General features: G+C 51.4%; 1 protein-coding gene and 1 long non-coding RNA gene across 7 annotated transcripts in view; one reads left to right on the top strand and one right to left on the bottom strand.

Annotated features, from left to right (window-relative positions):
- The window catches only part of BCL2L13 (BCL2 like 13), a 46,240-nt gene extending 23,334 nt beyond the window's left edge, over nucleotides 1-22,906 (bottom strand). Inside the window, exons 1-3 of one of the 5 annotated variants that reach the window (XR_006785698.1) lie at nucleotides 22,756-22,906; nucleotides 15,095-15,263; nucleotides 117-224 (exon numbers count right to left, since the gene is read on the bottom strand). Coding sequence is in view for 4 of the 5 variants with exons in the window: in XM_045839026.1 (XP_045694982.1) it covers nucleotides 117-224; nucleotides 15,095-15,215 (229 nt within the window). In the remaining variant the exon portion in view is untranslated. Of the gene's footprint in view, nucleotides 1-116; nucleotides 225-15,094; nucleotides 15,264-16,704; nucleotides 16,724-20,058; nucleotides 20,161-22,755 lie in introns of those variants that run through there. The other 4 variants (XM_045839026.1, XM_045839027.1, XM_045839028.1 and 1 more) reach the window with 4 other exon arrangements.
- A 97-nt stretch (nucleotides 22,907-23,003) lies between these two features.
- On the top strand, nucleotides 23,004-23,690 carry LOC123818777. 2 transcript variants are annotated; one of them, XR_006785700.1, is made up of 2 exons: nucleotides 23,004-23,125; nucleotides 23,415-23,690. It is a non-coding gene; the product is annotated as an uncharacterized LOC123818777 (long non-coding RNA). The 2 variants fall into 2 exon arrangements; XR_006785701.1 differs by having other exon boundaries at nucleotides 23,110-23,264.
- The last annotated feature ends 697 nt before the right edge of the window (nucleotides 23,691-24,387 follow it).

Here is a 24,387-nt window from a genome sequence, read left to right as displayed (position 1 = left end):
ACCAATGAAGTCACGTAATGTTGGGAACACTCTACTGTAAGAAATCAAATTAAACCAACAGTAAACTGGAACAAACAGAATCTTCTAAGTAACTAGGAAAATAAGAATAAAGAGACCTTCAGAAATTTCCTTGTCCAGGGATTTTAGCTCTTCTTCAATTTCAGTTTTAACTTTTAATAAAACTTCTTGATCCAGAGACTGTGAAGCTACATCTTGTTGAACTCCTGAAATCAACAAAAAGGTTACTATTGACAGAGGGAGAGAGAAGCCAGCAGAATATGGATAGTATTTTAACTATTAAGTCAAAAACACAAAATCACAATGCACTATCAAGGCTGGGGCTGGGAGAGGTTTGGCGGGGGCGGCCTGGGCCCAGCCCTGGTGCTGCCGGGAAAGCAGGGCCTGGATGCGGTCGCCTGAGGATGGAACCATGCCCGTCTCTGCCCAGAAGCAAGATCTCAGAAATGGAACCTGAAAGGCTGTCCAGAGCAGTGACACTAGCATACTGGCTAGTGTCATTAGGATACTGGCATTCACGGTCCCTTATCTTCATGGAAACTTCAGCCCAAGAGAAAGCCTGTTATCATCAGAAGATTTATATCCTCCAACTGAAGAAAACCATGAGTATTCTCATGCAGTAAGAGGAAAGGGAATATCTTGGTCTCCAGCACGGAATGGAGAACTAAGGTGAAGAATCTGGAGGAGAAAATTAGACCAAATACTTGACAATTCACTAACTTCCGCCTCAGCTATTCGGAGAACTTCATCATTTCCTCCGAAACCCTGAACCCAAGCATGGCGCTGCCCGCCCTTCCTACTCAGAATGTATCTACAGACGCATTTCCAGCACCTCCCCACCCAGGTGTGCGCAGCACTGTTTTCTACCACTGACAAGGTTTGTAAAGAGAGGAGCTAGACTTTTGTATGTTCTCATTTTTGAAAGCAAAAAAATTCTGAATTCAAAGATAATCGTATTGCCCTGGCCAGGTCATTCAGAGTTGGTCAGAGCATTGTCCCAACACCCCGAGGTGGAGGGTTCAATCCCCAATCAGGGCACACACAGGAGTCAACCAGTGAATGCATAAACGATTGGAACAACAAATCCATGTTCCTCGCTCTCTCTAAAAAGTCAATAAAGTTTTTTTTAAAAAAATGGAAAAACAAAGATAAGCATATTACTTTGAGCCAAGAAACTTCATTATTATAGCATCTATGGGTCTTTAAAATATCTTTGAAAAACAAAAGGTTACACATTTCTGTTTCTTAGATTCACTTAGCTTTCCACTTTGAAGTTGACGAAAATAATTTTCCTTTGGGCCACATAAAAAACTTCCTTCTGAGCTGAGACTATTTTTTGTGGAAAACCTAAAAGCCCTTAGTTATTTCCAGCTGCAGTAAACATAAAGGATGGCCCTCGGTGCCATAAAATTAGCAGGCGTCTGCCTAACTGGACAGTCCGCTCCCCCACTCGGCCTGCACACGCGAGCGGGAGCGGGAGGCGGCGCCGGCCCGGGCGTTGCGAGGAAGCGGAAGGCCAGGACGACGGGAAACCCCGTTAGAGAGAAGGAAGGCCCGAGAAGCCCGGCACGGACGGGACCCCCAGCCCCAAAGGGACCTCCCCCGCTTTGTCAAGGGGTCCCTCGACGTCCGAATGCAGCAGCGAGGGGAAGGTCTCCGGAAGCGCCCACCGGGCCTTGGCCGCCAGACAGCCGCGCAGCTGAGGGGGCGGCCAGGCCGGGCTCTGGCCCGCGGCGCTGTCGTGCTCACGCGGGCGAACTCGGGGCACGGGCGCTCCGGCCCGCGGGAGCTGCCGGGTGGGCTGCGCCCACAGCGAGGACGGCGTGTGCCGCCGCTGGGAGGCAAGGTCCTGGGCCCGGGGTTGGTGGCTCGCAGAGCCGAGCTGGAAAAGGCAAAGGCCACCGAGCTGGGCTGAGTTACACTGTTGAGTTCTCTGTACATGAAAGTGATAAAAAGGATCCTTCAAAAATAAAAAATAAAACCAAGACATTGCATAAAAACATACACAATCTATAAAGCAAAATTTAAAGACAAGGTATCCCAGGAAGAACGTGATCTTTATCAATTCTCATGGGTATAGAAGTGTTGCTGTGGCTCCGTGGATCGAGTGCCGGCCTGCAAACCAAAGGGTCGCCGGTTCGATTCCCAGTCAGGGCACATCCCTGGGTTGTGGGCCAGGTCCCCAATGGGGGGTGTGAGAGGCAACCACACATGGACGTTTCTCTCCCTCCCTCCTTTCTCCTCTCTCTAAAAGTAAATAAAATCTTAAAGTATCTTTGGCAAAAAAAAAAAAAAAACATTGCTAGGCAAATTAGAAGTGTTAATTTCAAGGAGAATGTCTGGCCTATTTAAAGAAAATAAGCTTCAAAAAAAAGTCTACCTTGACAGATGGGTTTATTTTCCTAATTTTTTATAGTGGTGAAATACAAATAAAATTTGCCATCTTTACTATTTTTAAGTGTATAATTCAGTATTAAACACATTCATAATGCTGTGATGCGAGCACTATTACCCATCTCCAGAGCTTGAATCTTGTAAAACTCAAGCTGTAACCCACTACGTGCTAGCCCTTCCTCCTGCCCCCCCAGCCACTGCTCTTCCGCCTCTGGGACCCCGACTACTCTACGCACTTCGTGTAAGTGGAGTCACACACTGTTTGTCTTTCAGAGACTCGCTCATCTCACTTACAGAGAGACTTTCAACAAGTCTCAAGTCCTGTTTCAGGTGTCCTTTCAGAACACGCTGCAGTTCCGCACGGGTCTGCAACAGCACTGAGGCCTGCAACACGCTAGGCACCGTGACTTCCAGAACATGCCGTGACATTATTAAAAAAAAGGCAGACACAGACGGGGAAATGAATTCAACAGCAATCGTATTTCTTTCAATGAAATCATCTTTTCTCTCTGGCTTCCTGGAAGGCAGCTCAGTGCAGTGAGACACAAGCTTTGGAGTCAGACACTCCAGCTCATTTTATTATATTTTTAATTATTTTGTTGATTATGGCGTTACAGTTGTCCTGATTTTTCCCCATTTGCCCCCTCCACCCAGCACCCCCCTCAGGCAATCCCCCCACCACTGTTCATGCATGCGGGTTCTCTGGCTGCGCCCTTTCCTATACTGCACCCACACCCCCGTGGCTGTTCTGTGACTGCCCGTCTGCACTTCAGAATCCCCTCACCTCCTCGCCCATCCCCCACACACCCCCACCCCATCTGACAACTATCTGGCAAGTAACTTCTTTTTTCTTGCTGCTTTTAAGATTCTCTCTTTGTCTTTAACCTTTGCCATTTTAATAATGACTTTTTTTAAGTGGGCCTCTTTGCATCTGTCATGATTGGGACTCTCGGTGCTTCCTGGACTTGCACGTCTATTTCCTTCACCAGATTAGGGAAGTTTTCTTTCACTATTTTTTCAGATAGAGTTCCAGTTTCTTTCTCTTTCTCTTCCCCCTCTGGCACCCCTGGGATGGGAATGTTGGAATGAAGTTGTCCCAGGGGCTTCTTACACTGCCCTCATTCATTTGGATTCTCTTCTCTTCTGTGTTCTGCGTAGTCGTTTCCTACTTCCTTATGTTCCAAATCATTGGTTTGATTCTTGGCTTCACCCACTCTACTGTGGTTTCCTTGTAAATTATTATTTCAATTAGTGTATCCTTCATTTTTGACTGGGTCTCTTCCATGCTGCTGAAGTCCTAAGTTCCTTGAACATTCTTATAACCAGTGTTTTGAACTGAGTGTAAGAGACTGCTTATCTCCCTCTCATTTTGCTCTTTTTCTGGAGTTTGGATCTGTTCTTTCACTTGGGCCATGTTTCTTCGTCTCCTTGTTTAGGCAGCCTCCCTGTGTTTGTTTCTATGTATAAAGTAGAGTGGCTTTGACTCTGTGCCTTGGTAGTGTGGCCTAATGTAGTAGGTGTCCTGTAGGCACCAGTAAGTGGCACGGCCTCCCCATCACCCAAGCTGTGTACTCCAGGTGCACCCTTCGTGTGGGCTGAGCACACCCTCCTCTTGTAGTTGAGCCTTGGTTGCTGCTGGCAGATCAATGGGAGGGACTTACCCAGGCCAGTCAGCTGCAAGCACTGGCTGTGACCCCACTAACCTCTGCCCTCCACGGAGGATCAGCTGTGCAGGGGCAGGGTGGTGGCATGCCAATGTGGTCTGTAGCTGTCCACTGGGTGCGCTAGCCCTGGGGTTTCCGGGTGCTGCACACCAAGGTCTCCCCACCCCCCACGTTTTGCCTGGGGCATCCTGCCTGAGCTGAAAAGCAATCTGAGATGGCTGCTACTTGTGCTGGGCTCGGAGGTCCCCAGGAGAAGCAGAACTGTGAATTCTGTCTGGCTGCTGCTGCCAGTGCCGGCCTGGGGCTCACTGAGGCCAACTGCTGCTTGTTCGAGAGGGCTCAAGAAGCAGGGAAGCCTGAGCCAAGACCAGCCATTCACGCGGAAAAGCACCTTGGGTGGGGCCCTAAGTTGAGTGGGGTGAGTCTCTGGGGATCTCCAAGGTTGAACAGTGTTAGCCAGGTTGATGGAGTCTCAGAGTGGCACCAGCCTACACGCTCTGTGGGGAGAGGGTCTAGCAAATGGACAACGGCTTCTGCTCACCCTGATGCCAGACACTTCCGTTTTCCCCTATATACTGATGCCCCTCAAGCTGCCCCTCCGCCACCAGGGCCCAGAGGGAGTGAGTCTGACTGTGCAGGTGGTCTGTGTGCAGGTTCCCTACGAGGAACTGCTTGGGGCTCCAGGAGTTTCTTCCACCGACTCACTCCCTGCTGGTTCTTGCAGCCAGAAGTTGTGGGGACTTCTCTTCCTGGCACTGGAACCCTGAGCTGAGGGGCCTGGTGTGGCTCTGGGAGCCCTCGCTCCCGAGATATCCCCCTCGAATTGTTACCTACCACACGTGAGCGAGGGGCCAGCCCAACCCACGTCTGCACCCCTCCTACCAGTCTGGATGGTTGTGGTTTCTTTGATTCTGTAGCTGTCAGACTTCCATTCAACTCCATTTCTGACGGTTCTGAGTGATGGTTGTTCTGTATTTCAGTTGTAATTTTGACGTGGTTGTGCAAAGAGGCGAGCCATGTCTGCCCACGCCACCATCCTGAGCGGAAGTCTCATTTTAAATGTCAGGGTCACAGCCCTGGCTCAGCGGGCTGGAGCGTCACCCTGTAAACCGAAGCGCCGTGGGTCAAACTCTCAGCCCGGGGACGGTGCCCGGTTTGTGGGCTCAGTCCCTGGTCGGGCCTTACGGGAGGCAACCAGTTCACGCTTCTCTCTCGCACCAGTGTTGCTCTCCCTCCCTTCCCCCTTCTCTAACATCAACAAGCATGTCCTTAGGTGAGGACAAGAAAAATTAAGGGTACAATTCACAATATACTCACCTAAGGAGTTTCCCCAAGGAGCTGCATTCCTGAACACCAGATGTTCCACGGTTTTATATGTTTCCTGGTATGATCTGCCCCTAAGAGGCTTGACTTCAAACCTTTTCCAGGCTAAAATAGTCTCTGCCATGCTCAAGAATGTTGGAACTTTGATCACTGATTGCCATGAGCTACCGTGAATGGAAGTGTTTTTAGGAGAATCTTTTTATACACACTGATATTCTTTCACACACACCTCTACAGCGTAAGCAGGGTGACGGCCATGCTGAAAAAGTTTTGGTTAGCCTTGTAAGTTCCTCAAAAACATTTCAAATTTAACACCTGCTAGTTTGCACTTGACCTGCCCTTAATCAGAAACACAGAAATAAGAATTGCAGACACTTGCCAAAGATTACAGCCTGTTGGATCTAATTTTTTAAAGAGTTTTATTTATTTTAGACAGAGGGGAAGGGAGGGAGAGAAAGAGGGAGAGAAACATCAGTGTCTGGTTGCCTCTCATGCCTGACCCACAACCCACACATGTGCCCTGACTGGGAGTTGAACCCGAGGCCCTTTGGTTCACAGGCCAGTGCTCAATCCACTGCCTGGGCCAGCCACACCAGCCAGGGCTGTCAGACTTAGTTTTTTGTAAGTTTCCTGACATGACAGGTGGTCCCTCCATCCCTCTGCATTCTGGATTGTGTTCACCTATGACCTAGGTCCCCAGACAGTGTTCCCTGTTCGTGTGAACCACACTTCGGTGGCAGAGCCACAGCTTATATCCAGAATCACATCGAGAGAGTTTTTTTTTATTTTTTTTAACAAATCAATGTATCTCTTTTTTTAAAGGTTTTATTTATTTATTTTTTAGAGGAGGGAGGGAGAGAGAGAGAGAGAGAAACATCAATGTGCGGTTGCTGGGGGCCGTGGCCTGCAACCCAGGCATGTGCCCTGACTGGGAATCGAACCTGCGACACTTTGGTTTGCAGCCCGTGCTCAATCCACTGAGCTATGCCAGCCAGGTCAGACCTTTTTTACTTCACATTTAAAACATTTATTTTTCAATTACAGTTTACATTCAGTATTAGTTTGTCCTGGTTCCGGGTGCACAGCGCAGGGGTCAGAGAGCCACCCTCCGCAGAGCCGGCCTGGTGTTCCCAGTGCCCCCGGCGCCCCGCCCAGTTGTCATGCGCTGTCGACGGCGTCCCCACCGCCTGCACACTCCTCCGCAGTGGCCGGCTGCACCGTCACAGGGCGAGTCAGCGCTCCCGGACGTGTTAGTCCGTGCGGAACACAGCCCGCCCGTGAGGGAGAACACGTTCTGATGAGCACCGGTCCTGCCGAGTTACACGTTTGATGGGAGGTAACTTCTGTTCCGCTCACTTTGCATATACAGTTACTGTGGAGTGCCTCGATACTGTAGTAGCCAGGCATTTGTTAGTGGAAAAAATACAGTAAAGGTTAACTTTTAAAAAAGACATCTCTCTTAGGTTGGGAAGGAAACTTCGTACGTGGTCATTAGTAATGTGACTGTCAAGTACACGTAGTTGTGATACTGGTTCGTTATTATTTGTTCGACCACGGACAGTAGCCCCACACTCTCCCTTCCCCCTTCCAAGCACAGCTCTGCTTTCTCTCTCTGAGTTTGACACTTCTAGGCACCTCGCTTGAATTAGGCAATGTCTGTCCTTTTGTGTCTGCCTCATTTTGCCTAGCATAATGTCTAAGGTTCATCCACGTTGTAGCATATATCAGAATTACATTTCTTCTTAAGGCTGAAGAATACGAGGGGGTACCCCCCCAAAACCGGAATTTCCTTCTGAAGGGCGAGTCTTGTAGTACAGACTTCCCCTGCCAGGGGAGTGAGTGTTCTTCTAGGAACCCACCTGTATCAGTGCACCAGCGGGCGTTGTTGTGAGAGGGCGTGTTTGGCTTCAGTGAGTTTTTTTGAAGACTCTTTCAGTGTGTTTGCCCATTTCGTGATGGGTGATTTATGAGCGTACCTGCCCACACCACACTGAGTGTTCAACAGTTTCTGACCAAAAACAGCGTGAGCCCCACGCCCCACCCTCCCTATTCCCTAATCTCACCCTGAGTGATTTTGTTTTGTTTCCATGGATGAAAAATGTCCTCAAAGGGAAACGTTTTGATGATGTAGAAGTTATGAAACAAAAAGAAACAGCAGAAGCACTAAAAGGCATCAAAATCAATGAGTTTAAAGACTGTTTTCAGACCTGGCTGGTGTGGCTCAATGTATTGAGTGCTGGCCCGCGAAGCAAAGGGTCGCTGGTTTGATTCCCAGTCAGGCACACGCCTGGGTTGTGGACCAGGTCCCCAGTTGGGGGAACGTGAGAGGCAACCACACATTGATTTTTCTCTTCCTCTCTTTCTCCTTCCCTTCTCCTCTCTCTAAAAATGAATAAAGTCTTTGAAAAAAAAATAAAGACTGTTTTTAGTAGTGGAAAGAAGTCTCAATGGGAGTATTGCATCAAATGGAGAGTAGTTGAAGGTGACTGAAGTTTAAACATGTAAGAATAAACGCACACTTTTTAAATAAATTTCCTTTGTGTGGGGTCCTCCCTGGTATTCGTTGTATGCAGGTGGCACATTTTGTTCTTCTGTCCATTCGTTAGCGGACACCTGGCTTATCTCTACCTTTTGGCTGCTGTGAGTAATGCTCCTGTACCTCCCGGTTGACAGCTCTCTGGGTGTCTGCTCTCCGTGCTCTGGAGGGTGTGCCCACGAGAAGTGTTGCGGATCGCGAGGTCTTCCTGTGTGTAGTTTTTTGAGGAACTGTTACACTTCTCTGCACAGCAGCTGCACCATTTTACACTCCTGTCAGCAGGGCCCGGGGAGTCCAGCTCCCCCTCGTGCCCACCAGCAGTCAGTTCTGTTCTCCTCTGTCTGGTACTCATCCCGATGGGGGTGGGGTGGCGGCTCACCGTGGCAGCTCAAGTCCTTTTGCCGCAGAGTGGAGTTCCACTGTGTGGACGTGCCGCAGTTGGTTTATCCATTCACCTAGTGCCCCACACCTGGGTTGCTTCCAAGTCTTGGCAGTTATGGATAAAGCTGTTGAAATTGTGTGCAGGTTTTGTGTACATGGAAGTTTTCAGCTCATTTGGGTAAATGCCGAGGAGCATGATTGCTGGAAGATACGGTACGAGTGTGTTTAGTTTTGTAAGAAACTGCCAAGGTGTCTTCCATAGTGGCTGCCCCCTCGTGCATTCCCGCCAGCAGTGCCCAAGGGTTCCGTTTCTCCGCATCTTTGCCAAACTTGCTGTCGTCCATATTTTTTGTTACAGTTTTCCTTTCCCAGTGGCTGTGCAGTGGTATTGCGTTGTGGTTTTAATTCGCATTTTCTTAATGGCTTGTGATGTCGAATATCTTTTCGTGTGCCTATTGGCCATTTGTATATCTTTGGAGAAATGCGTGTTCACATCCTTTGTCCATTTTTAGTTTGGACCGTTTGTCTCCCTGTGGTTGGGTTACATGAACTCACTCTGCACACCAGGCCCTGACCAGACATGTGGCTTCCAGCTCCTCTCCCCCGCTCGGCGGCTGCCCGCCCTCTGCCTGTCGCGGTGTCCCCTGACCTGCAGGAGGTGGTCACTGCTCACACAGTTTGCCCACTCCGAGTTTTCTCTGGTTCTCCTGCTGTGGGGCTCACATCTCGTGACTGCTGCCCACTCCAGGGTCGTGCACATTTTTTCCGAGGCTTCCTTCTAACCGTTTTATACTTTTAGCTCTTACATTTATATTTTTGATCCAGTTTGCGTTAATTTTTGTGTATGGTGTGAAGGTAGGGGTCCAGATTCATTCTTTTGCTTGGGAATACCCCGTTGTCCCAGCACCATGTGAGAAAAAGGCCATTCCTCCTCGTTGAATGGCCTTGGTGCACTTCCCAAAAGTCAGTTCCCTCGCCCTGGTCGGGTGACCCCAGTGGTTGGAGCACCGATGCGCCGAGGTTGCAGGGTCCACCCCTGGTCGGGGCAGGTGCCAGGGCAACTGGTGAGGCATCAACGAGTGGAACAGCAGATCGATGTCTCCCTCCCTCCCTCTGAAATCCATGATGTAAGGAGAAACCAATTGACCTTAAACATATGGATTTATTTCTGGCCTCTCAATTAGATTCTATTGATCTGTATTTCTGTTCTTGTACTATTCCCACATTATCTGGATTTCTCCTGTAGCTTTGTAGTAAGCTTTAAAATTGTGAGATGTAAGTCCTTCAACTTTGTTCCTTTAAAAACATGCTGTCCTCCATCTCTTGTAGTTCTGTATAAAGTTTAGGGTCATCTTGTCCACTTCTGGCAAAGTGCTGTTGGACTTGTGACAGGGGTCCCATTGGTTCTGTAGGTCGGGGGGGTACTGCTGCGTCAGACCCCCTTTCCAGACAGATTTCCCATGGTGCCTCAGGACCCCTTCTCTGGGGGCGGGCGTGCGTCCCTTCCTCAGCTGTCCCACCAGGAGCAGGAGGCGTCGGGCCCTGACCTCCGTGCAGCCGGACTTGGGTGCGTGGCAGGTGTCCTTGGCGTTCTGCCCTCCTGGAAGTCCCTCCCCGGCTGCAGGGTCTGGGCCTGTGGGTGCTGGAGCCTGAAAACCCCATCTGGTTGGCAGCTTTGCGATTTGGATGTTGTTTTAAAATCTGGTTTCTTGCTCACTAGTCCAGTATGGTATCATGTAGGGTATCTGCTTTTGCTGTTGAATAATTAATCGAGCCATGACATCTGTATGTTCGGTGGATTTTTAAACCTGGGTGGGAATTAGCTGGGTGGTCCGGAGCAGCACTGCCCAGACGAAGGGCCTGAAAACCTACCTGAAGACCGTGGCGCTCCGCCCCTGACCTGGGCGACCAGAGGCCCCCCGGGGGCCCTGGAATCTGGGTTTTGCTAACTGTTGTGCCTCCCATTTGGGGAACCAGCGATTCAGAAAGTGTTTTCCTCTAGAAGGTCTAGTGCGTACAACTGACCAATCTAGGTTTGTTAACTTGACAGTCACTTTGAAAGCCCCGAGGACATTTCAGGGCTGGTGACTGCAGGCCCCCGGCTCTTCAGCTGACACTGAGGCGGGTGGCATCGGTGGGCGCAGGTCCGCCTGCCTTTGGAAGAGTTTCCTTCCTCCAGGTTGAGAGCGCAGGTTCGTGCTGCGCTGGTGCCCCTGCACAGCTCTCCGTGCTCTCGCGTCTGGGAGGGGGCCGGGGGGGGGGGGCGGTGAATGTGAATCCCACAATCTGTGTCACTGGCTCACTGGACGAGTGCCCTTTCGTGCCCTGACAGCAGCAGCTTGCTCTGGTTGGGGTTCTCCACGTGGCTCAGTGTCAGCGCGACAGCTGCTATCCCTCGCATCCGCTGCTTCCCCAAAATCTGGCGGGCGAGGCCTCTGGGGACCGAGATGTGGCTGTCCCTTCCCTTGCGGCATGGCTGTGCTTTGGTGGCAGTGTGAGTGGGTGTTGGGTGTGCGTGCATTAGGAATAAGCTTTTCCAGAGGGGCCGATGGCATGGCAGGTAAGACGCTCACGTATTCCTCATTGTTCACCGTGCGTCCCCAGCTGTCACCATGTACTTAGAGCTCAGTAACAGTTGGGGTCACCAGATGATTGTTTTTCCAGTCTTGTTTCTGTGTGACTCATGGGAGCCCAGGCGCGTCCTTCCAGCTTCGCAAGCCCCACACCCTTCACACTGTGGGGGGCACGGCCTGCACGGCCGCGAGCTCCCAGACCCGCCCGCGTCTGCAGGGCAGCTCTCGCTGGCCCGGGGCCCTTTCGGGGCCTCCCCCCGAGTCCTCATTCTCGGGGGGCATCCTCCTCTCAGCCCTGTCACCACAGGTGGGTGCTCCGGTGCCTGTCCCGGGGGCAGCTGGTCTGGACTCTTACTTTCTCTCTCATGTGGAATGACTTTTCATTGTTTTTATTTCTTTTAACTTTTGTCAGTTGAGCTGGCTTCAAATATACTGATAACTTTGTATTTTAATTCTGCTGAATTTACCTCTTTCCCATCATTGTCTTCTTTCTTAAGTGCCCTCTCTCCCCAGCTAGGCTGTCACCTGCACGTGGGGATCCATTCATTGTAATCCTTGGGATCTTCACTGCAGAGACAGAAACGTAGAGGTGCACCTAGTTCCAAGAGGCCGCACGATATTCTTTTAAGAGCTCTATTGCATATGGCGCAGAGAGAGAAATGTGATAGGAAGTATTGCCAATATCAAATACAGTGTGAGGTTTTAAAACTCTCTCTTGCCCAGCAACCGCACATTGATGTTTCTCTCTCTCTCTCTTTCTCTCCCTTCCCTCTCTAAATATAAATAAGTAAAATCTTTTTTAAAAAGGCATACTTTAAAAAATAAAATAAATAAATAAAAAAGGTCTGTATACAGCACATGACTCACTTAGGAAGAAATTAAAGACATTTAAGGTGACAGAAATCCTGAGTCACGAACATGGCCACCACCTGTCGCCTCCTCTTCTCCTCACACTTCCCACTTACGGAGCTGGAGACGGGCCACCCCACATCACGCCGACGAACGCCACGCAGGCCCTATTTATAACAGTGTGGCACACACGTGAACTCTGTATCGCATTCTATTTTTATTTTTGACTTTAGAAACCGGCCTCCACTGTAGCTCCCCGAGCCAGCGAGCTGGCACAAGCCCTGGATTGTCAGCGGTCAGACTGAGTGCCCTCATGTGGGCTGTCGCTGGGAACAGCCTGGTTCTGGACCCCATCCTGGCTCAAGAGGGAGGACCCCGAACGGCTGCCAACACCTCCTGGTGAGGGGACTACTCACTAATACTGGAGGGTCTGAGAAAGACCCCCAGGCCCCCTGCGGTCTGGCCCCTGGGGGGCATCTGGGCTCGAGCGCGTGGCTGAGGTCAGTGCCGCAGAGCGGCTGCCCGGCTGGCCCAGCGCTCCGTGAGCCGCCTGAACGGACGGCGCCGGGTCACGCCACCGCACCTCGTCCAGAGGGTAGGCAGTGAGGAGTGTCCTCCTGCAACGAGTCCCAAGCACCCCCACACCCTTGCTCAGGGTGACCCCCGAAGACCTAACTGTCCTGACCCCGAGCCACCTCTGCAGCACACGCAGGTGGAAATAGTCACAGCATAACTGGGGGGCCCTGGGGAAGGGGCTCCGCCCAGTCCTATGGGGCTTGTGGACAGGGGACCAGCGTCACCACGGTAACGGTAATGCTCCTGCAGTCGGCGGGGCTGGGATCAGGAACTGCCTGGCTCAGACCCTGCCTGCAGTCCCCATGTCGGCCTTGGCACCCCCAGAGGACCAGGAGGCTGGGGCATAAAAACCACGTTCTCCCTAAAACTGATCACCAGAACCGCCCTGCCCTGCCCTGCCCTGCCCTCCCCTCCCCTCCCCTCCCGACTGAAGTGCCGCGCAGACGCAGGCCGACCTCAGGCCCCGCCCCGTCCGTACAGGAGCCGCCCCCAGGGCAGCCCGCTCCGCCCACCCCGAGTCCCAGGGCAGACGCCTGCGGAGGCTGCACTCCTGAGGCTCTGAGCGACGGGACTGGACTCTCAGGGGTGACAACTAGTTTTTAGGGCACTGTGAGAACCTAAAAAGACACCCTACGTGGTATGACAAGCTATAGGCCACGCGCTTATTTTAAATGGCAAGGCCCTCATGAAAGCAACATTATTCTGCAATTCAGTAGTTTGACTCTACATACTAACTAATCAAAAGTAAGTAACTTTTTAAAAATCCGTGAACGGTGGAAGCACCCTAAGTAACCCCCGCTGACGGGATCTGTTGCCCCGAGCGGCCCGCCGCAGCCTCACTGCGGATCCTCCGGAGGACGCCCGCGACCAGGACCGGGACGGAGGCTGCGGGTGGCGTCCTCTGCAGGCTGTCCGCTTCCCAAGGATCGGTTGTTTTTCTCCCTCGGCCTATGAAAGTTGAAACTGAAATTCTCTATTTAAAACCACTGACATCACTGAAATGTGACTGTTCAAAGACACTTGATATTTCTATGAAACCTAAATTAAACGTTTTGGGAAGTGGCTTTAAAAATTCCATTTCAGGTGGGGCGTGAGAGAAACAGCTGTAGAAGAATGGGGGGAAATCATAAAAATCTAAAATGACTCTTTAATCATACTTTACACCTGTGTTTGTGTTCTTACTCTACTTTAAATAAACATAAATCGGAAACTATAAACAGACCCATGTTTTGTTTTTTTTTTAAAAAGCCATGGCCTGACTTCAATATTGCTAAGGAAATGCACATTTATTGACATTTTTAAGTAAAATTCCTTATGTGTGACTGTTTATGTACGATGCCCTCTTTAATTAACCTTTTCAGCTGCAGCCCCACTGCCAAGGCCGGTGGCCTGCTCGGCCTCCACCGCACACCCCGCACTGCAGGGCAGCGCCACAGGGTGCAGGGAAAGGGAAGAACACACCTGTGCACCCAGTAAAGGAGGTGAACGTGGAAACATTTTAAAACTGTGGAAAAAATCACAAATAATTGATTACAATTATGTAAAAACTGTGAACATCAATAAAGATCATAAAACAATAGAAAGTAAAATAGTTGTGTGAATGTGGCAGCATAATAAATTAGGTATTTGGTATCACATTTCCTTTCATGAGTTTTAAAAGTCATTTGGAAGCCCTGGCCGGGCGGTTGGTTGGTTAGAGCATCGTCCCAATACGCCAGGATTGTGGGTTCAATCCCCGGTCAGGGCACATGCAAGAAGCAACCAATGATGCATGGATAAACGGCACAACAAATCGGTGTTTCGCTCTCTCTCTCTCAAATCAATATCTTTAAGGTCATTTTGATGTAATTTTGTTTAGAACAGTAACCTACCTTGGGGCACTTGAAATATAATTCAATATTTAAGAATACGACACACCTGCCCAGGTCGATGGCCCAGCTGGCGGGAGCATCACCGTGCGCACCCGGAGGCTGTGGGCTCTGTCCCTGGCCACAGCATGAGCGGGAGGCAACCAGCTGATGTTTCTCTCTCTCCCTCTCTCGAATCAATGAACATATTCTCGGGTGAGGATTAAAAAGTAAACTTAAAAAACTTTTTAAAAAACATCAGATATAAGACTTCATTGTTTAAATCTAATATCCTTGAAAAAAGACAATTCAAGAGACTAAATTGTATTATAAATTGAAAATTCATTATGTGACTCTAATGCACATCTTATTAAGTGTGCAATCCCTAATGACAGGTGGATTGTTTATTTACACGTACATAGTAGGTTCTGACCTGTCCCAAGGGCAATCATGTAGAATACCTAGCTCCTGCCCTGGCCAGGCAGCTCCACTGGCTGGGAGTCATGGCGGGGGCACAGGCCTGGGCTGCAGGTTCAGTCCCCAGTCAGGGCACATACGAAAGGCAACCAACTGATAATGTCTCTGTCATATCAGTGTTTCTGTCCCTCTTTCTCCCTCTCCAAACCCTCTCTCCCTGCCTCTCTCTCTAAAAACAATGAATAAGTGTACCTGGGTGAAGATTTAAAAGTAAGAAAATAAGAAACTAAATAAGTAAATAAATACATAAACTAAACAAAACATTGATCTCTTAAAAAGCATTCAAAAGTAGTTGCTTCTGGGAACAGACCAGGGGATGAGGAGAGGCCACCCCTTAAAAGCCTACTGGTACCACGTGAGCACAGGAACCGCAGGCATAAAGCACCCGATGCACGTGCTGTCGCAGAGGGAGCCACCACCACTATGTCATACAACCGCCTCCGCCAAGGACAGTACCTGGGGCCGAGGAGAGGCGCTGCCTGTGCGGGGGCCCCTGAGAGAGGAGCCCCAAGTAGCTGAGCACCACGAACTTGGTCTCGTAGTGGAAGCCCACGGGCACGGCAGCAGAGGACGCCATGGGGCGGCGGCGGCGCTCCAGGAAGGTCTGCGGGCGGAGGTGCGCAACCTACGGCAGAGACGCGTTCTTTCAGTTTGAAGTTGGTTATGAGCCCGTACATTTTCCCATGGACTCCAATTAGTCAACTAAATGCCAAAACAAGTACTTGTCGGACTCCTCTTCCCGGTGATGTTTCAAGAGGGCACTTACTTACCTGAGGTCACGCCCCCCCCACCCCCGCCAGGGCGCAGGTCCTCTCCTTGCCACTAACGCCTCCTACGTCAGCGAGGCCCCCGGCCCCCGGTTGCCGTCTGTCTCCCGGTCTCCCTTGCGCCGGGATGCAAGCCCCGGATGCAAGTCCCGCGGGGGGCCTGTGGGCGGACGTTCTTCTCTCTGCACCGTGCGGTCTTCCCTGAGACTTCCCGCTCCCTCCTTTCTAGGACTTGAGATGTCAATGCGGCAGACACCTCGCTAGGACGCGCAAACCAGGAGGCCCCCGTAGGGGACGCCGAAGCAGCCAGACAGAAGGCTCCTGGGTCCCTGGGTCCCTGTGCAGCACAGCGGCCCCCGCAGCCCTGACCACCAGCTTCTGGTCGGGACTGCCATTTAAGCGCCTACTTTCTGAATCTCTTCATTAGGCTCCTAACTTGTTTCCTAATCAACACAAGTACAACTTTTTCACGTAGACTTAGCGGTGGTTTTACCTGCCACGAACCTTTTTAAAAAAGATTTTATTTATGCACTTAGAGAGAGAAGGGAGGGAGGGAGAAAGAGAGGAAGAGACATCAATGTGCAAGAGAAAACATCGATGAGTTGCCTATCACGCACGCCCCAACCAGGGCGACCCGTGACCCAGGCCCGTGCTCTGGCCGGGAATTGAACCAGGAACCTCTTGATTTGCAAGATGACACTGAACACCACTCAGGGCAACACAGTATCTTTAACTACAGTCCCCATGCTGTGCATTTTATCCCCACGAATGATGACCCCTACTGTGTACCTTACTAACTGTTTCCAACCAAAATGTCTTATTAAGAGTTTTCCAAATAACTTTGTGTCCTACTTAAAACAAAATATGGACTGCTTTAAGATCTCAAGAGCTATCCAGTAAAAGAAAAAGGTGTGGATAATCAGCAGACAGTAAGAACAAAGACAGGCAAGGCTGGCAAAAGTTAAGACCTGCGACGAGCGAACAGAGGCATGTGCTGGAACAATCACTGTGTCTGTCTCCTGGGGGCGATGCTACAAAACCACACCAAAATATCCAACAAACCAAACAGCATGCCTTGGACTGCCCGGCTCGGCCTCCAAAGTTCCCATAAGCTTCAGAAATACCTTCAGAAGGTATTTCAAAAGATTACTGCATCCTGCAGAGAAAGGGGCAAGTGCCGCAGCTGACCCCACGGAACACAAGCAGCACCCCTGCGTCCTCACAAGGTGTGCAGAACACTCGGTCCCACCTTCACCCGGCTCCCCAGTGCTTTAAGGGGCGTTCGCCTTTCTGTCTTACTTTCTTGCCAGCCTGCCATCTGACCCAACTTCCGACCTAGGCGGCATCCTCCAGGGTCAGTCTCAGTAGAAAACACACCCCCACTTCAGAAGCTCCGATGGGCTAGACGCTCTTCCCCCGTCCTGGTCCGCAGCGCCCAGAAGACGAGACGTGGTCTAGGTGCAGCCGAGCCAGAGGGTCACACCCAGGATTGGGGCTCTGGGAGACACTCAAGGTAATGTGCAGGAAAGGCGGCGGTGTGGGTCTGCAGAGGAGCCGACCACCCTAGTCCTGTGGCCGGACCCTGGCAGAGCCCGCAGCAGGACAGCCCCTGGTTCCCGCCCCTCTCCCAGCTGTCCCATGCGCCCTGAGAGATGTCCTCTCCGTAGGTGCCTGTCCGAGCCCGCGAGGACTGTGGGGTCACTTTGTGTGAGCGACCAAGATCTAACTGGGACCTACTGTTCTTAAAATTTCTAAGGCAGTTTCCCAACTATTGTAACACACGACGTTCTCAATTTACAGTTTAGAAGACATTCCAGTTCCACAAAGCCCACACACAGACCTGGTAATTACATCTACTAAAATAGAAGACAACGCCTGCTGACAACTTTGTGTGTGTGTGTGTGTGTGTGTGTGTGTGTGCATTCAACATGTGCCTTACGATACAAGGGGCGCCACAGGCATCAGACACAGAGACAACTCATCGATCACCTGCTCTCAGGAGTTTTCCACTAAGGAGAAGAAAACAAAACTATATCAACAAATAAGAATAAAGTTCCATGGTACAAGTCAGTATCCACAGAGTGGGAGACAGCAACCCAGCAGAGGAAACAGGCAAGCCTCCCTGGGGTAGGGGAAGAGGAGGCAGAAATCAGAGAAGGCTTCGTTAAGTAAACCCTGAGCCCCGTGGGGAAGGGAGAGGTACCCACTGCCCGACCCAGCCGGGCAGTGGGAAGGGGTGAACGTGAGAGCTCAAGCAGGACGGGAGGAGGCACGGGGTGGAACAGCACGGACGACACATGAACCACGGCGACCAGTGCGGCCGTGTCCCGCGCCACAGGGGACGGGGCTCCGCGGGCCCGAGCAGATGTCAGCGTCTGCCATGCTGGTCTGGCAGGGGAGGCTAGGGAGCTTGCCTTGGATCCTGCACGCCAGGAGTGATTGAAGCCGTGTCCACGAACAAACCTCCTAAAACTGTGTGCACAGTCCATGCGTGGGCCGTGGAGAGAAAAACACTCCCTTTCTTTCATTTGACTCACACATTAGGTGATACTGTAAACAGGCTGAAAACTACCGATGAACCCCTTAGAAATCACAGAAGGGCTTTCAGCCATGGGAGCACATCAACAGATCCCACCACACTTCACAGATCCACCCTGGAGCTGGTGCGGGGGCTGGACCGGCAAGGACACGAGTCAGAGGAAGATCGGAAACATCTGAGCGAAACAGGCACGAGCTGGAGAGGAACGCCAGCGGGAGGACGATGGGCAGGAAAACAGGCCGAGTTCAGAGGTGTGTCAGCGAACCCGGTGAGACAGACGCTGGCGGCGTGAGCTGTGTGGAAAAGGGTGTCATTCCTATTTCTTAAGTCAGACAGCACAGCAGAAGGGCTGGTTTGGGGACCAGGGCACCAAGGTCACGTTGGCGCACGCTGAATTTCAGACCGCCTGCGGGGTGTGCGGGTGGAGACGCACAGCAACCAGCCGGACACCCAGGTCTTACACGGGAAAGCGGTCTGGGCTGGAGACACGGAGCTGTGCCCGCACGAGGCAGTGGGAAGGAGGGGGAGGGAGCCAACATCGAGGGGAGTAGGGAGACGGGCTACCGAGCTTGAAAACACAGGAAACACTACCTACTGTTTTCAGATCATGAAGTGTAGAAAATAAAACTCAGTAAATCCTCAATCTCATTTGTATCAACGACTCTCAGTGAGGGGTTGGGAGGGAAGAGCTCTGTACCCCGCATCACCATCCCCACCCCAAGCATGACCACCAGAGTAAGAGGCAGAGGAGTATTTATTTCTCAGAAGGAGACATGATATGAAAAAGAAATAAATTAGAATTCGGGGCAACATGAACATTTCAGGGGTGGCCGAAAGGTGAGAAGCCGGCAGAGGACAGCGGCAGCTGAAAGCTGGGAGGAGACCCGGACGGAGGGTGCCCAGAGCCAGGCAGGGGCCCGAGTGTGGGCGGAACACCTGAGAGGGAAAGCGCCAGGGTCCCCCACGCGGCCACAGAGCTCGGGTGAGTTGGGACAGCGGGTCTGCTCCTTCACACCGGAGCACGGTTTGCAGGGAGGGAGGGCAGAGGCCGGGGCGGAGCAGCGGGGCCGAGCACTGACCTGCTCTGTTCTGTGTCTGCGCACAGCCGGAGAGGCTCGAGCATTTGCACACATAGTTGAGAAAAAGCCAGTGAGATATAAAGAAACACAGAGCAAGGGATAAGTTATGGAGTAAACTTCCAAAACAGAAGGGGGAGGACAGAGCAACTGAGTGTCCAAAGGTAAGCTTTAAAAAGCCTCAGAACTGCCACGGTAGGGTGCAGACCGAGAAGTCACAGGTTTGACTCCAGGTGGGAGCACACACCTAGGCTGAGTGTGCAATTCCCGGTCCAGGTGCGCACGAGCAGGTGACTGATCGATGTTTTTCCCTCCCAGCCTCCCAGCCTCCTCTCTAAAATCAGTAACATATCCTCAAGTGAGGGTTATAAAATAAAATAAAATAAGATAAAGTAACATAATAAAAAATACATATATAGTCATTTATACCACCAACCTCAGACATACTAATTTAGAATGCCATGATAATGGGAGAAAACACAATAAAGATAAAATAAATAAAATAAAGTAAAATAATAGAACATCGTACCTATGTTATATTCCTTACCTACCCCTTAGAACCGTAAGAGAAACACATTACAATTTAACACGTTCAATTAAATTAATTCAGAAAGCCCTTTGTTTTTAGGCCACTTCTCCCCACTATAATAAAATCATAATGTAACAAGATTGTTTACTACTCCAGTAATATGGAGTTGAACAGATCTGTAATCCTGGTTTGCAACGAGAAAAATAAAAATATATCTCAGCCACAAATCAAAACTTGTAATTTTAAACATTAGCAAAGTTGTGTGGTTGCCAGACCTCTAGTCTCAAAACTCAGTGGTGGTCTGAGTAGGGAACTTTTTTTGAAGTTCCACAAATTAACATGAATCCAATAACTATTTCTTTAATCCATGCTTTATTAGCTCCTACAGAATTCTAAGACTTTCTCCAAAATGAAAGTAAAATTGAATAATTCTGATAAAACTGTGAAATCACAGTCCACTCCCCCAGCCGAGAAATGCAGGTGAGCAAGCTGTCATTTCTGAAGCTCACCGGTCTCTACCTGTTCCAACGCCGGGCGTCCCTTTCCAACTCAGACCCGCCCAGCCGAAACCCTGCCGCTCAACCCTAGCTGGTGCCGCGCGGCGGACTGCGGCTCGGGCCTGTGAACTTAGAGGTCACCGGTTCGATTCCCATCAGGGCACACGCCTGGGTTGCAGGGCAGGTCCCCACTTGGGGGTGTGTGAGAGGGAACCAATCAATTGATGTCTCTCTTGCACATGATGTTTCTCTCCCCTCCTCTCCTTCCCTTCCCGTCTCTCTAAAAATAAAGCCCGAAGAGTTGCCAGGGAGCAGTTTCTCAATCTGCTGAAACTTTGGCTTCCCCACAATTGTTGTCAATTTGGCCTGAATAAACTCATAAAAATTTTAAAAATCAATCAATCAACCAATCAATCAAAAAAGAGCTGCCCAGAAATGCTCTCACTCATTGGCTGGCACTGACTCTCCCCACAGACAAACGCAGACTGACTTTCGAAATGGATCCCTCGGGCTCCCGGACGGGGCGACAGCTGGTGTCACAGGGAGGCCCAGTTCGGCCACTGCTGCACTCCCAGGTCTGGGCCAGCGGGGAATGAAAGCACTTGTCGACACAAAAACCTGCACGTGAGTGCTCACAGCAGCACTGTACGTGTAAAAGCCAAGACACGGAAACTACTGCCCATCAGCTGATGGGCACAAAAACGCAGTAGCTTCATACAGGGGAAGAGCATGTGGCCAGGAAACGAGAGGAAGTGGACGCACACCACAGCCAGGCTGAGGCCCTGGGCCACGGCGCACACGCCTGGGTCGCCAGCCAGGTCCCCAGTTGGGGGGGCGAGCCAACAGATATTTCTCTCCCTTTCTCTCTCCCTCCCTTCCCCTTTCTGTAAAAATAAATAAAAAGAAAATCTTAAAAAATTATGCTAAGTAAACAAGTAACAAAGTCCACACATGATATAACTCCCTTTATAAGAAACGTCCTTCTGGAATCGGGGGCTCTGCTGAGACTGGGGTACCACGAGGGCTGCCCAGGCTGGGAAGTGGGGAGGCGGGGGGTCTAGGAGAGCTGCTAAGGGGGCTGGGTTTCCCTTTGGGTGGTAAGAATTGGGGTGACGGTTGTGCACTCGGGGAAAGAACTAAAAACCACTAAATTGTGCAACTGGTGAGTTGTGTATGTTAATTATATCTCAATAAGGCTGTTAAAAAATAGTTTTGACAACTCTAATATACATTAAGAACTCTTAGTGACCAATTACTTGGAATAATATATAAGTCAAAGTCATGCTTAAAAAACAGTGATAAAAACAGAACAGCACTACTGAATGATTGTTTAAAACTTGTTTTGTGCCCTGGCCGGGTGGGTCAGTGGGTTAAGGGGTTTGATTCCGGTCAGCGGGGAGCCCGAGGTGTGCGCTGGATCCCTGGTCCTGCGTGTACAGGAGGCAACTGATCGATGTTTCTCCTTCTTTTAAAAAAAAAAATCAGTAAACACAACCTCGGATGAGGAATAAAAAAACAAATAACTAAAACTTGTTTTGCGGGTCTAACTTATTGCGTAAGGAACACATTTTCTAGGGCGATGACTATCACTGCTGTAAATCACCGCCTGGGCATTTGGTAAATACTAGCCCACGGGCTCACCAGCTCATCTTGCCTGGACCTGAACTGGCCGGACTCACCCTCACAGAGCCTCCCACGGAGTTCAGCTACGAGGGTACAACCCTTCACAAGACAAGGAATCATTTGGGGGGCGGGGGCGGATGCTGGGAGCGGTCCGTGACCAAACACAGCAAAGGAGTTTGCAAACCCCGGACGGGCTGTCGTCAAGGGGGGCTGCTTCACCAGGCTGGACTGTTTCCACTTGGCAGGCGCACACGCGCAGTGGCTCCGCGGCCCCCCTCCACCAGCCTTCGCTCAGTTTTCCGGGAAACCAGAAGAGAGAGGCACCACGAGGGTGTGGCCGCGGGACGAGTTGGGGCAGAGAGAACAGGCCGGTTCACGAGCAGCCTCAGGGGAGCCTGGCGGACGATCGCACTCGGCTTCCAGGCTGGTTTGCTCGACAGCCCACGGGGCGGGGGCGGGGGGTTACCGCCTACAGGCGGAGACGGCGGGATCGGCCGGGGCGAACGCGCTCTCGTGCTGGAGGGCCAAGGCTGGAGACAGCGCGCCAGGCCGGCGGGTCTCACCTGAGGTCCGAGCCTCGGCTCGGAAGCCTAAGCCAGAGCGGAGCGGAGAGTCCCCCTGGAGCGGCGAGAGGACAGGGGGCTAGGAGGCGTGGACCCGGGGCAGTGTGTGACAGCAATCGTTATCATCATCACCGTCCTCATCGTCAGTGTCCGCACGTCAGTGCGGAGAGGACGAACGACTCCAACGACCAGGGCCCGCAGGGCTGGCCCGGAACGGCTCTGAACCAACTCCGGCTTCTGACAGAAGACCTGTGTTTCGGGGTGAGGGCCCCCCGCCGGTCGCCACCCGCCACCCGCCACCCGCTCAGGAAGCCCCGCTCCGCGCGCGATCGCGGCGGGACCTGGCCGGACAAGACCAGCTTCGAGAACGCTCGGGCGACACCCACGGACACTCCCGCGTCCTCGGAACCACTGAGCAGCCGGAGATCCGGCACCGTCTCCGGACACCTTCCCATCCCGTGAAAGCCGCCGGCGGAGCGGGTCGAGATCCCGCTGCGCGCGCCCGGAACCCCACTCCCCTCACCTGGCCCTGGCCCAGAGGAGGTGGGAGAGGCGGCGGCGGCGGCGGCACTTGTCTCCCACAGCGTCCTTCGTCCAGAGGCGCGGGCGGCTACGACCCGCGGCCCTAATCTACCGCCGCCGCCATGTTAGGGGGTTAGGTCACCGCCGGCGTGCTTCCGTCACTGCCGGCGTCGCAGCGGGGGGGAGGGGTCGCCCTAGGGCACCGGAAAAGGCGGGTTTCCCGAACGGAAGTACGAGCCATAGAGGTCTGGAGATCTCTTCGCACAGATGTGACCCGGAAGAGCCGGCCTTTCCCGGCCTCTCTTCCCTGGTATGGCTCAACTCTATGATTTCTGGGATTGGCCGAAGTGTCTGGCAGCGCTGGAAGGAGGGTAGGGTGCCCTCCCTCTGTGCCGAGAGAGGCTGGCGACTCCCGCGGCGGTAGCGTTGCTGCGTTCGCAGAACACGTTCCGATCCACAGACAGGCGTGTTCGAGAAGTGTCAAGAGAGCCGCGGAGCTGGCGGCCAGTGGTTGGAGAAGCACCCTTGAAAGCTGGGATTTCTGGGGTGGAGGTGGCGTGGCGTAGAGAGCCCGTTCTCGGGGCGGGGGCGGGGAGACCCTGCTGGAGCAGAGGCCCTGTGGCCCTGTGGAGCTGCCTGTGTAATCTGTTTTGTTCACAGCACCTAGCGTTGGACCTGAAATACACTGTTATGGGAGGTCTGCCGGAACCCAGCGTCCTTTGCGGGATTAGTCGAGAAGGTGTAATACCCAAACCATGCCAAAGCTAACCTCAGGACTGGGTGCCGTGACTAACGACCCCCTGCGCGGTGCCTGCCAATCAGTGGAGACCATGACCTTGAAAGGGCACCTCTGGAAAGCTTATGAGAAGTCTATTGTATCCTCCCAAACCTCTCCTAAAATCCCCGCTTAATAAAACATAAAAATTCATAGGACAACGGACCCAGTTGTGTCTGTCAAAAATCAACGAACATATCCTTGCGTGAGGATTTTTTTAAAAATTAAGGAGGGAATGAAAGGAAGACTATATGATCGTGGAAGAAAGCGAAGTAGAGATTGGATTACAGGATGGTTGGCAACATCATTCTCCCGAAGGTAGTTAGAATTTACTTCAAAGGTGTGTTAATGTGGATGCACAGAAACAATGGACAGGGCTTGCTAGGGGCTAAGATAATCCTTTAGTGAAGAAGTTTTATGCGTGGGGGCCTGACGACACATCATTTCCTGCCCAGTTAGGTTTATAATCAGATCACTTCCTGAGGTTAGTTTCCAGACACCCCCTTTTTTTCATCCACAGTACTTTTCTGTATTTTTTAATGTCTCAAAATTGCAATAAATGACAGAGATCAGCACACTGTTTTCAAAAAAACAAAAAACAAAAGCACATTGATCTTGACAGTGCCACGTCTGTTCCAAACATTAATTCCGTAACTGATTACACATGTGTCAGTAGATTGCTCTTTTCACTCTCCAACCCGTTATTTGCAGAACACTTAAAAATAAACGGTAGGACGGTCTGTAATAAAGAATTGAGTACCACCTCATGCTGACCTACGGATGACAGAGGGAGGCATAATCCTGGAAACGTCTCTCTGGGATGGTGAAGGGAAGTCATTCACACAAAAACTAGCAAGA

Source organism: Phyllostomus hastatus, unplaced genomic scaffold (assembly GCF_019186645.2).
Source record: "Phyllostomus hastatus isolate PE091 unplaced genomic scaffold, TTU_PhHast_1.1 phas_contig_29, whole genome shotgun sequence".
In the NCBI taxonomy this organism is placed as follows: Eukaryota; Metazoa; Chordata; class Mammalia; order Chiroptera; family Phyllostomidae; genus Phyllostomus; species Phyllostomus hastatus.
The sequence above is the reverse complement of the archived record's forward strand: the minus strand, read 5'-3'. Positions and strand labels throughout refer to the sequence as shown.